This window comes from Anser cygnoides, chromosome 1, assembly GCF_040182565.1.
Source record: "Anser cygnoides isolate HZ-2024a breed goose chromosome 1, Taihu_goose_T2T_genome, whole genome shotgun sequence".
Taxonomy (NCBI): domain Eukaryota; kingdom Metazoa; phylum Chordata; class Aves; order Anseriformes; family Anatidae; genus Anser; species Anser cygnoides.
The window spans coordinates 114,963,327-114,976,437 of NC_089873.1; the positions used below are offsets into that span (position 1 = coordinate 114,963,327).

At 36.4% G+C, this 13,111-nt stretch overlaps 1 protein-coding gene across 3 annotated transcripts in view; it reads right to left on the reverse strand.

Moving 5' to 3' along the window:
- The window catches only part of HLCS (holocarboxylase synthetase), a 126,824-nt gene that overhangs the window by 8,234 nt on the left and 105,479 nt on the right, over positions 1-13,111 (reverse strand). For all 3 annotated transcript variants that reach the window (XM_066978663.1, XM_066978669.1, XM_013181287.3), the window contains 3 exons: positions 4,752-4,819; positions 3,523-3,683; positions 158-272 (listed from right to left, as the gene is read on the reverse strand). In XM_066978663.1, coding sequence (XP_066834764.1) covers positions 158-272; positions 3,523-3,683; positions 4,752-4,819 — 344 coding nt within the window. The remainder of the gene's footprint in view (positions 1-157; positions 273-3,522; positions 3,684-4,751; positions 4,820-13,111) is intronic.

A 13,111-nucleotide genomic window follows, 5' to 3' on the forward strand; every position in this document is an offset into this window, starting at 1 on the left:
CTTTATTTCCTTATGCCTGCTGTCATTATTTCTTCTTGTCCTTATCATTTGAACTCATAAACACATTAACAGCAAATTTCTTTAGGGAAAACAAACAAACAAACAAACAACAACAACAACAAAAACATTATAGAAAAGCTTAAAAGTAGACATTTACCAATAAGTATATGAAATGTTGTTTCAATAAGTGTAGAGGTTACCAGAACTCCACCAAGCTTCATAAGATCACTGTAATAAATATCATTTGGCCATTTTACTCGCAGTTCAATGTCCTAAAGAAACAAAACCATACACATTTAGAAACAATTTGCTCTCTGAAACTGATTATAAGAACATGGCTCATTCATCACTCCATATTCTATATTTTCTGTACCTCTTTGCCACACTGGATACGATACTGTCAACTCTTCATAATAAGAACCTATTTAAGGGTTTCACAAGTGTTACTGATAAAATCATGGTAACATGGTTACATGGTCTACTAAAGAGGTTGACAGCTGTCAGAGAAAAGTTTAAATTTAGTTAAAAAATAAATAAATAATGGTAGATAATAAAGTCTTAGAGCAACCAAAAGGAGAACTAAAGATAGTAGAGGTTTATAGAATCAAAATCATACGGTTTTATAGAATTCACTTACTTCATTCATTATGCCCTGTTAAAGAACTGAAAGATCTGTCCAAGAAAGATGAAAACTGGCAGCAAGTGTGGGTCACTGCTGATGAAGTATAAGTGATCAGAGTAAATCTACAATAATATCAACTCTAGATTTGAGGATCCTTGCAGAAACCAGACAAAGAGACAATGACTTCTTGAACTTAGCAGACAGGAGAAATTCCAGTTCACAACTATGTAAATACTTCAGTAATATTCTAAATATATTCATGCTTTCGGCAGCTATGCTGAAACCGTGGAGCTGGAAACACAAACTGTGTTGTATGACACTGTTCCAGCGCAATAGAGAAGTTTTTGTTGAAACCATAGTACTGAACTGAACTTTGCACTGGCTACTTAAACACAAAAAGAAAGTAATGTGCTTCTTGTAGTTTGAAAAACTGCATATGACCGTATCCCAAGAGGCAGATTATGGGAGGTGCTCCAGGACTACAAGAGCCATATTCTCTCCTATTGTAGATTATAAAATCCCTTTACAGGATGTGTGAAAACTGCACCTGGATCCGTGTCTACTTCTCTGACAGATTTAAAGGCCAGAGAGGAGTCCATTATACATACATTGACAGGAAATACTAACTGATTTTGCTATCAAAGCATGCTAAGAGAATACCACCAATTCATATTCATTACAAAAAAACAACCTGACTCTTCACACTGTGAAAGGATTTAGAGAAGACTCTTGAGACATGCAAAGTATGCCACAGTTAAACAGTATTATCAGTGTTAAGAGACCTTCTGAAGGTAACCAAAGGAGACATCACTTTCCTTCTGCAAAAGAATGACAATATATTCACTAGATTTTACTTAGGGAATCCATATGCCTGTAAGACACTGGGCACTTATTTAGCGTGGCAACTGAGGTCACAAGCAAGCATGAAAAGCAAACAAGCCAGTGGGGTATTTTCATGAAACAAACTACACAGTGAAGACTCGTGTTGTTTGCCACAAAACAGAGTGACAAGGTTCTGCATAACTATCAGAGTGTCAAAGAAATGATGGGTAAGGCACAGTGGGAATGGAGCATGTTCTTATTTTCCTTTACTAGAGTGAGATTTCTGCTGTTCTCAGAATGGGAAAGCAAAGCACTCTCTGGATATAAGCTTGTTTGAATTTGCAGCACTAACATCTGACAGGAAAACTTACAATTGAACTGTCAGAGTTTGTCAAAAGAGAGCCCAGAACAAAGGCCTCAGTCGCTGCCTATTTAGAGCTGCAAACATTCATGACAGAATCCTAAAAACGATAAACTGAAACACACGCATTTCATATCTGTCTATGGAAATCCTGAAATGGACTTTGGGCATAACAAACCCCATTAAAGTGTGTTAAAGAAATATTAAGATTCCCCATACTCCCACAGAGGTAAAGAAATGCAGAGGTAAGAATAAAACCACTTCTCTAAATTAGCCCATTGTTTTCAGCTGCTACAGTTTGTATGGCATGGCTGTTCATCTGACATAAAGAAAAGCCCTGCAACACACAAGTCTAAATAAAGGACAAATTGAAGCTCTGAGTTTCAGACAAATCCTTGAATTTCCTTGCTTCAATGTACTTGAGTCCAGACCCTTAACACTTTTTTAACCCATTGTCTAGGACTTGACTTCCTGGGGGGTGGGATGGGACACCACAACAGAATTAAATCCTCTCAAATATCCCCAGGATGTGTATTGGAAGACTTTTTAGTATGTATTTTTCTACTTCAAAGGAGATTCAGCAGCTTTGCCTGGGACATACCAAGCTACTGGGAACACAGGAAGTGTCCAAATAAGTTTGGTATCCCAGTATCTGCATTAGTGGTACATATTATCTTTATAGTAATATTTAGTACATCAGTCACATTCTTCCTCTTGAATGCAATAAAATACAAAATGCCACAGTATATCAGGGTAGGCATACAGAAGCAAAACCACCTCCATTCATAAATTAACTCCTTCCCCAGTCAGACTCATATTTTATAAAACTAACCCTTGTCCCTTCTATTCTAAATGGTTAAATTATTCACTCTAGCCAAATATTTTATATTGCAAATTTTAGCCTAAAGCATTTTGTTTTTATAGTCAAGTTATGAAGCACTGAAGTTAGAAGGTTTTAATAGAAAGGCTGACAGACCCTAAACTTCAGCAAAGCTACTGGGTGCCACTATAATAAAGTTCATGTGTAAATGTGTATAAGTCATTGATTTTCTGTAATATAGGAAACATATGCTTTAGTTAACTACTTCTGTAAAATACCAAAGTTTTATAGTTAGCAAATATTAGGAAATGGTAACATTAAAAAGGAGATATATGAGGTGATGAAGAAGACTGGTTCTTCATTTTAATACTGATGACAGGACACTTGATTCCCTCTTGAGAGCAATACTCCTAAGTTCTTGCCTTAGAAATCAGTTTTCAACTTTAAACAAGGGTTGGAAAAATCCTTTAAAAGGGATAAAATGACCACTGAAACAGAACTGACAAAAAAAAGCAGAAAAGGATTTGTCAGTTTTATTCATTTTTCCTTCCTCCCTCTTCCCCAACTCCTTCAGAACCAAAGCAAATCAACTCAATTGTTAGACAAACAAAAAAGACATTTTCTTTATTGCTGAAGACTGAGTCTTAAGTTTCATCAGATTATGAGTGAAATGAGGGTAGTATACTTAATCAGCTCGATAAAAGACAGTATTCATCATATGCATACTAGATTTCTTAAAACATATAAATTAAGTACGTATGAAGGCTAAACTTACTACTGTTGTTTACAACTGTATTAGTGTTGAGTCATTCGATGCAAAGAAGACATAGTAAATACTCAGAATTTAAGGAAAATGGAAACAGAAACAGGAATTTTGATAAAATTAAAGTGAGATACCTCATATCCTGGTATTGATCTAACTGACTCTACCATTGCCAAGGACACTAGGTGTTGAATAAAAGGAATTCTCTGGCCCAAGTTGGAATGTAGAGGAACTGTAATATGTAAAGTGGATAGTGCACAACCCATGGGACTGAGCCAAACATTTCCACCACGACCTGGGGAGGGGAAAGAAAAAAAAATATTGATTTCAACACAGGAAAAAAATATTTATTAAAAACATCACTTTGTTAATGTAGGCAACTACAGAAGAGAAAGATTTAATAGTACCAACCTGAGAACATACAATAAGTCCTATAAAGGAGTTTCCAAACTTATTTTGAAATTTAAAAAGCTAAAGTGCAAAGCTCTATCTTTTTTAAATCAAAAAAAAAAAAAACAACAAAAAAACCCACCCCACCCCTACACGCAACAGCAACAAAAAAAGCAGGTTGTTTAGAGTGCATTCTGCTACTGGTTTCCTATAATGTCCTAAATTACTTGCTTCCAAGCTTTGCCTGGTATTTGGTAACATACACATTTCAAATAATCTTGCTTTGTTTGAGTGAAGAAATATTTGTGAAGATCCTCTGTATGTGTCTACAAATCCATCCACACTGTGAATCAACTTGACACATGCTAGATCTGAGTCAGAAACCAGCTAACTGACTTTATATAGATGTGTGCTCAGAAAAGCTTATTACGCTGGGCACTGTGCTTTTCTAATAAACTGAAAGTGACTTTTATATCAGTGGTAGCACTTTTCTAGACAAGAGGCATAACCCGCTTGTATTTACTTGCAAAAGATTGTGAAAGCCCACATGATGTTTCAAGACAGTCCTGTAGACTCAACAAAACCTCTCTGACAAAAGTCTTCCAGTCTGACAACCCAGTCTTGTTCTAGTTAAATCAAACCGGAGTTCTGATTTGGAAGTCTGAATTGTATTACACTAAATGTAGTGATGGCAGTTTCCATGACTGGAGACTTTCTGGCAGAAAGTAGAAGACCACTAAATCATTTCTGCAAAAGCCACCAAACATCCTGAAAACGTTTACTTTGGTCTCTGTTAACTTAGGTTTTGAGTTTAAATCCACAGTTCAAGCAGGAGGAGAAGAGAACACTATTATTCTGTAGTTTATTATCAAAAATACTCATAATGTATCTTTAACAAAGCTATATGACATTAAAATGTCCTATTTTGTATGTTTAATATGCATTTATTAGCACAAGAAGGAAACTTACTAACCTTTCCCTTCTGTTTGTCGAACAGCAATTGCTATTAAACCCATCTCCTCAGGCAACTTGAACATTAACCTGCCAATTAAGGAAAAAAAAAAATGTTTATCAGCTGGAACACTAAGCTACATTCATGAAAATCTAGGTTTAAATATCAGGTAATATTTTACTTTAACATTGCACTACCATTTATCCGTTTTCAGTTAATATTTATTCTTGACCAAAAAGCATTAGAATATTAAAAAAGATTAATTGAAAAATTATCATGTAAAACATTACCGTATCTGTTACACTGGAAAAAGTTATAGCCATAGTTCATTTAAGGTGCCTTCTGATAACATACGCTTTGTATTTCTTCACATTTTCTTGAAGTGCTTATTTTTTTGCGTGTCGCTATCTTCAGTAAGTGACAACTAGCAATTCTAGACATTTGTTTCTACTTAAAGCAAATTTTTGTTCATACTACAGAATATAACAGCAGCAGTTTCTGATTATTTAGAAAACCAATATGGTGGCAATAAAGCAGTTTAAAAGATACACTATCCCCTGAGAACTAATTATGATTTAACTACAGTAAATAAATCTACACCTTCTGAGAGCTCTAGAGAACACTGGCTTATTTTAGGCTTGTGTTCTGCTTTTAAAATAGTTTCACTTAAAAGAATACTAACTTTCCTCTGGGGATAAGTAGAAAGTGCACTTTAACACCACCAAATGAGTCAATGCACGACTTTAAAAAGGAAGAAAAAAACCCTACTGTGAGAACTTAGTTCGAGCCGCTTTAAAACAGATCTGAACTGTGCTGTGATCCTTCTTCATTTCACATTTTTGGGAAGAGTTATTTAACAGATAAAATAGATATTCAAGATGGTGCCAGCAAGGCAAACCCAGAGAGTGATTTATAGCCTAAAAACCTCCTTCCAATATGGGCACAAATATCATGTTGTTCATTCATATAAAAGTGGTCTTGTCTCGGAGATAAGTGCAGTCCAATCCTTCAGAGTTATTTCCTCTGAATTTCAGATACATACGAGAGGCCTTTCAAGTTCAGAAATCAAGCAAGTATCCCTGAGCAGAAGGGACCAGCTCCAAGCAGAAATGTACCCCGACTGCTCACTAGGCACAAACATTTTGGCAGACATCAAGTTAAGGAACCATCCATCTCTCCTGCTTCAGTTTGCAAAGTAGGGCTTTAGTAACTGCTGGGGCGACATCAGTAGCAAAAAGTTTCAGAATAGCTTTCAGATGGCTGACTTGCTTTCATAATCATCAAAATGGTAGGTTACGTGAGGGCCCAAGCAAAGTCTGGATCATAAATGCCTTCACTCATCTGAAATACTTGAACCAAAACTGACGAAGCCATAACAGGCCCAACGATGTTTTTCCACAGAACCACAGAATCAGTGAGACATCATCAGTCAGCAATAGCCAGATCTTTTTACCAGTCCCCTTCCGTTTCACATGTAATATGGCTCGATAATTCCTTCCTTTGGACACTATTGATTAGGCGTTGAGACCAGGATCACCCATCTACCTTCAGCATTAAAAATACACCTCCACTTATGCTGGGACCTAGCAGAAAATCTTAGGCAGCTCTTTATGCCCCCCATGTGGCTTCAGCACTGTCATCTGGGAAAAGCATGATTTCAGTTACAACAGCAAGTTCATGGTTTTGCAACAAGAAAATCTAATTTAAATTTGGAAGTACAGTTAGGAAGAGATTACAGGCTTTGTCAAAATACACTGATTTCTGTTTCTTCTCCATTCATACTTGTTTATAAATAGGCAAAAAAAAAAGTCATGTGCTGCCATGATGGGAGGAAAATAATCAGAGCAGGAAAAAAAGTAATTATGAATCCAAAACACAGGTTTTAGAACAAAGAGATATGATTAACAGCACACATGAATGTAGCTATTAGAGGCTTGGCAGCAGGTAACAACATATTAAACACAGAGACTGAGTTTGTGCTTTTAAGGGTCAGGAAGAAATTCTTTAAGACGGACACAACATGGGGAAGTTGTTAATACCCAGACTGATACAGCAAGGGACAGATAGATTTATTTTTACTACTTCCTGAGATTGTTCTGGAATTACCATAAAGACTATGATGGTAAAAGAAAAAAAAAAACAACAACAAAAAAAAACAAAAAACCAAAAAACACAATCCCCTCCAACTTCAGAGCTTTGTAAATTGTGTGTGCTCGTTGTTTTTTTTTTTTTTTTTTTTTTTTTCTGGGAGACACAACTTGTATTTTCCTTACCAGAAAGAGTAACTGTACGTGCACTTTTTTACATATTGACTTCCCCTCTTTTCTTTCAACTTAATCAGTTGCAGACTTAACTATTTCATTTTTCTGCAGAGTAACTTAGTCACAATGTTCAACATATTTTTCCCCTAAATTTTTGCCTTCATGAAATTCTTTTTTTTTTTTTTTTCTGGCTTGCTCTACACTTCAGGTCAAAAGAACACACTGAGATACAGAACATGAAACATCTGAAAACAAATTTATGCATCAGGAAGGATATCGGACAGCATTTACATGATCATAGAAGAAGATACTTTAATTTTAGGTAAATTTCTGTTCTCTGCTTTGAACATTTTTGTGTTATTTTCCAAAATGTAAGCAAGGCACTTTTGGTACTCAGGAATATTAAAACAATTGAAAGATTATGAGAGAGATTGTATACACACAACCCACCATCCTGTAACACATCCTATGAATGGTGTCAAGAGTAATAAACAATACGCAATTGTTTTATAGAAATTTCAAGTCGAAGAAAGTATCTGTCTTCATGACTAGTCAACACAATGACTTTTCTTCCTACATGAATGTAATATGGGAATTGAAACCACAAAAACTATGTTTTGAATAATGTTAACAGCCTGACAACTATAAATTTCATTGATGTTGTGGGTTTAAGGTTGAAATTCTCATTAATGCATCCTGCTGTGTTACAGTATTGCAGAGGTATTACAAGAGGCAACATTACATTCCAGATGTTAAAATACCTGGGCACAAGAGAGTAAGTTATGAAGTCACTTCACTCCCAAGTTTCTTGCCTGAAAATCTCATTCTCAGATAGCTTGTTTGTAACTACTATTTACACAGAGAATTATAAAACAACATAAAAACAAAACTTTCAATGTTTAGTCAAATGGAAAGGCCTATGTCTCTTGATGAGTTTCTTGCATTACTTTGAACAAAAAGGTGGACCAAACACTTGCCTTACTTCTTTATAACCACTGTTTCTCTCCGTTATGTCTAGTTTGAAAATAAGCAGTGTGGCCAATAGAATCTTTCCTAAACTCTCCATTGCCATCCATTTACAATTCATAGCCTTTAACTGCACAGTGCTGTGTCTGACTCCAAGCTGTGCATCCTGAATGGCCTGCTAGAGGGCATGCTGGCCAAGCATAACAGGCCTCGAGTCCACTCTGTGAGACCTTCCCTAGTGGCAGCACTGATTTGGGTCTCTGTTGCCTACCCGGAAGCCTGTTTTCAAGAGAACATGAAATCCTGAAGGAACAGCTCAAACATAAGGCATTTTTCTGTAATGTAGGCAGTAGGCTGATTGAGGGCTGGTGGACCATGATCAGAGGAGAAGCCAGCACGAATGACATCATGGAGACAGGGAAATTGTTACAGACCAGAAGGAAGAAGGGGAAAAAAATCTTTTAGAGCAATTTGAGGACATCTGCAGACTACAGATCCTGATTCTTATGGGAGACTCTGATCTCCATGGCATCCATTAAAAAAGGAAACAAAGTGGGCTGCAAGCAATCCAGGTGACTTCTGGAGGGTGCTAGAGACAAGGTCTTAACACAAATGTCAGACAATCAGCTCCTTGATTTGCTACAAACAAGGGAGAGCTAGTTGTGGAAGTGATAAGCTGTGGCAGCCTTGGCTGTAGCAACCATGGCTCAGTGCTGTTCAAAATCCTGAGGGGCATAAGGAAGGTAAGTAACAGAGTACAAACCCTGGATTTCACAAGAGGAGAATTCAGTTTATTCAGGGAACTGATAGGTGGAATCTTATGAGAGGCAGCTCTGAAGGGCAAAAGGAGCTCAGCAGACCTGGTATTTAAAGACTACCTCCTGCAAACACAACAGCTCATTAGAATACTTTGGAAAATAGGTAGATGAACAAGGAGCCTTGTTTGGCTAAAACAGTAATGCATGACTGCAAAAAGAACATACGCAAGAGATGGAAGAAAGAATAGGCTACAAAGAAGAAATGCAGAAATACTCTCCAGACAAGCAATGATGATGTGAGGAAAGCCAAAGCTCAAGCATGGTAGAAACTGGCAAGAAAAGGGTCAAGAACTACTGCTACGTTTTAAGAATAAACAAGGAAAATGAGGGCTCACAGCTGACTGGAACAAAAACACAATGGATATAGATAAGGCTGAGTTATTAAATGCATTCTTTGACTTGGTCTTCACCAACAAGGTCTCCCAGACCTCTATGCATAGAGATAGGGTTCAAAGAGCAGAAAAAATAACAACAACAAAAAAAAAAAGCAGTAAAAGCAGATTGACATCATAAATCTCTTGAGAAATCTTGACTCACTCAAGTTTATGAGAGCAGATGGGATGCATATGAGAGTGTTGAGAGAGCTGGCTGATGTCATGTCAAGGTTATTTTCTATCATCATGGTCATAGAGATCAGAGGAAGTCCCAGATGCCTGGAGTTCAAGATGGTCTTACACAGCACCCTCGTATTCCAGTTTGGTCACTGTGGTCTAGATGGGTCCACTATCAGTTAAGAAAAAAATGCCTAGATTCTGGAATTAGTTCGTACTTTACCTGAAGGCTGCTTACAATTGCAGTTCTTCAGGGGTTTATCCTGAGATCTATCCTGTTTGTCATCTTAATATATTTACCAATGACCTGGAGGAGATGACATGCACTTCTGTCAAGTTTGCAAATGACACTGAGCTATGAGGACAATAACTAAGCACTGAACAGGATGCCCACAGAAGTTGTGGAGTATCTCTTTCCTTGGAGGTTTTCAGGACCTGACTAGACCCTGGTCTAGCTGGTCTCAATTCACTGTTGATCCTGCTTAAAAGCAGGGGGGGTTGACTACAGACCTTCAGGGATCTCTTCCAACCGCAATGATTCTTTGATTCAAGGAAATATACAGAAACCTGGTATCCTTTCCATCCTTGAAAGCGGCTTAAAATCAGTCAGCAACCAGCCATTAGCTATTAATTACTGAATTAAGAGTTTAGTCCAGAGGCTGTTCACTGGAATTCCCTATCCCAAATAGGATCCTACATTGAAGTTATTTTCACATGCTTACTAACCTAAATTAACACTTAACTTTATCCATCTTCCACTTTCCATGCAGTATTTTATATATGACCAGGTGCAATACACAATCCCCCACAAGATTGACTCACAGTTGAGACAGGTAGAAGAACACCTAAACTGTTAATCCTCGCGAGTCTTATTTAAATGATAGGAAACTTACTGCTCTGCACTGTTATAACTTTGCCTATATCCAGCAGGCAATATATGTGCCAGAATACACTATTACATGAATGCACTCTTGTGTTCTATTGCAAAAATTCATAGCTTCTTTCACGTTATAGTGGATTTCCCTGTAGCAACATTAGTACAGAAAGGACCACTTAGTATCAAATTCTCTTTGATCTCTTTAGATATATTAATATCCTACATCACTGTTAAAATGCATAAGGGATTACAATGTCTGAGACTTGTGGAAAACTAAAATAGTACTGGAACCTTGGACTGCTAGTTTCTTGTACCTTACAGCCATAAATACTACCAAAAAAAAGATTGTCCTATATTAGTCGTGACATTTTCAGCAAGGAATAATCTATTGATACTATGAATGACATAGGTTAGTGACTTATATACACTTAGGCTAGTTGTCAAGTCTTGTAGAGCAGTGCACTAATAACAATATAGTTTAAACAAAATTGCAGTATACAGGAAGATTGTAAGTAGGGCATGTAAGTCATGTGAGTTATTTTTCAGCTGGATCAATGCTCTAATCTGGCTCACCAGAAGTGAACATTGCTGTTGGCAAAAGGGAAGCAACAGTAAAAAAAGGCCAGTGGATAGAAGGGAAGACCAAACCACCTCCTTCTGACCACACATGTACTTAGGCTTGATTTAAATTACCATATTACAGCCTCAGAATAGTACATGCTTTGCTTGTGGAACTGCTTTGAGAATCAGGCCTGCTGAACAGACAGGGTAAAACTACCATTAAATGCTCTTTTTTTTTCTGCTCACTGCATTTTTCAGCTGGTAATTTTCTTGTCTCTCTATTTTTATACCAGATATTTTATAATTAATCCTCTGTATATGTTTATAGGCTTTTCCTCTTAAAAAAAGAAAAAGAGAATTTTAAAACACAGTACCATACAGCCAAAGGTGTCAGGAAACATACCCAAATAAGAAGGGACTCCAAAAAATTGGTTTGCCAACAAAATGCCAGTAAAATTTGAAACCTGGGTTCAGACATACTGGTAATGTTCCAAAACTCAAAACTTAAAGAACTTCTTTATTCAGTAAATCAGCTTCTCTGTGAATATCATCAAGACCACAAAGTTACAGTAAAGGAGGGAGTTTCCAAGGGAGATGTGAAGAGAGTCTAGGAGTTTAAGTTGTTTCAATTTCTAATTTGAAAAGCAACCCCCCCCCCCCACATCATTTTGAACTTTTTTTTACCTTGTAAAAAGTAACCTTTTCAATTCGTGACCTTTCTTTATTTGGAAATGCTACCTGAAGCATACCAAAAATTTAACATAGGATAAATGGAAATGAAACAGATTTCATTAAAAAATGAACTCCAGCGCCAAGATTTAAGAACAGAATAGTTACTGCAATGCAGTGAAACACATTTATCATAACATGTTCAGAACAGAATCTTCAGAGCGGAATAAAAAGTTATAAACATATTGATCAAAACCAGATCTAACTACTCTTGTCCAAAGCAAAGCATGGTACAGATGCTGAAAAAATAATTCAAACTTACAGATCAATGCAGCTTGTTGTTATGTCACTTCTATCAGTAATTTCGTCACACTTCACTAGATAAGAGTATACAAGCTTGGTCACCATCTAAGAGGGAAACCTTAAAGTAACCCCACGTAGCATGGCAAGGAACAGCAACATCTCAATAAGGGAGCAAATTTATTTTAACTTAGCATTGCATTTACTAACTTACAGTGTGAGCAAACTCAAGCATCAGGATCTAAAAAGTAATCAATGGCAGTGCTGAATTCATACAATCTTCTTTAAAGTCACCTTTCATATGAAATAACAAAGAGAACTTTTTGCATTGACAGCAGTTTTAACTTTGCATTCTAGCCAAATTCTAGTCTGGGTAATTACATTTCCTTACAAAATTTTTGTAAGACAGTCCTTCATTTCCTGTCTTAAATCATACATGGTGTTAAATAGTTGCCACATTCCACACAGAAGTAGATGAAGTTACTCCCAAGTAGCCAGCCAGATACTTAGGGTTAATGTGGAACAACAGACATTGGACATAACTTGAAAATTAAAATGAGCATGCAAAAGAATTCTGCTGCGCAGAAACTACCTTGCTACCCTCCCCAGATGCTCCACAGAGGTTCTCAGTGAAAACTGGAAAAAAATTGAATCATTTCAGCAAAAATTCATTCATTGCTAAATAACTGTAAAAGACCTACAAAATTAACTATGCCACTTGTTTTACTTATACTCACGTTTTTTCTGTTATCCTTTTAGTACTGAAAATTTCATCAAAAACAATACTTTAAATCACAGAAGTAATTTATACTAAAGAGAAATGCTCTAAAAGAATTTGAATTTTCCTCTGTGATTTGCTTTTATTTCCTTTATTTTATGACTGCAAAGGTGATGTGCTCCAAATCTAGACTGTGGTGGTTTATGACAGTGAGGTGGCTGTTGTTATAAATTTAGGATGTAGAAAATTTCTAGAGTTCCTAACCCAGCACTAAATGAAAATATTGTGGGTTTTTTTTGTGTGTGTGTTTTTTTTTCTCCTCTTTATAAAGGCACACTCACAAGTTTTCCCAAATTAAAACAAGAGGTAATGTGTTTTTATACTGTTCAACATTTCTTTTGGTCTGTAGATTAGATTTACCTCTAGGGGACCTGTCAGCCATGTAAACACTCTTTCTGAAAAACATTTTTAACATGAAAAACAACTGAAAATTTAAGCAATTTTTTAATTGGCATTGTTTTCATTGGCCCAAAGCATCGGAGTCTCAATTTTACATTGTTCATATGCTTCTCATTAATTATCATTTTTTAAGTTGTTTGTTTTTAGACTATGCTGCTTTTACATTTCTCCTGCTGCTGAAAAGTAAAACCATGATTTAGA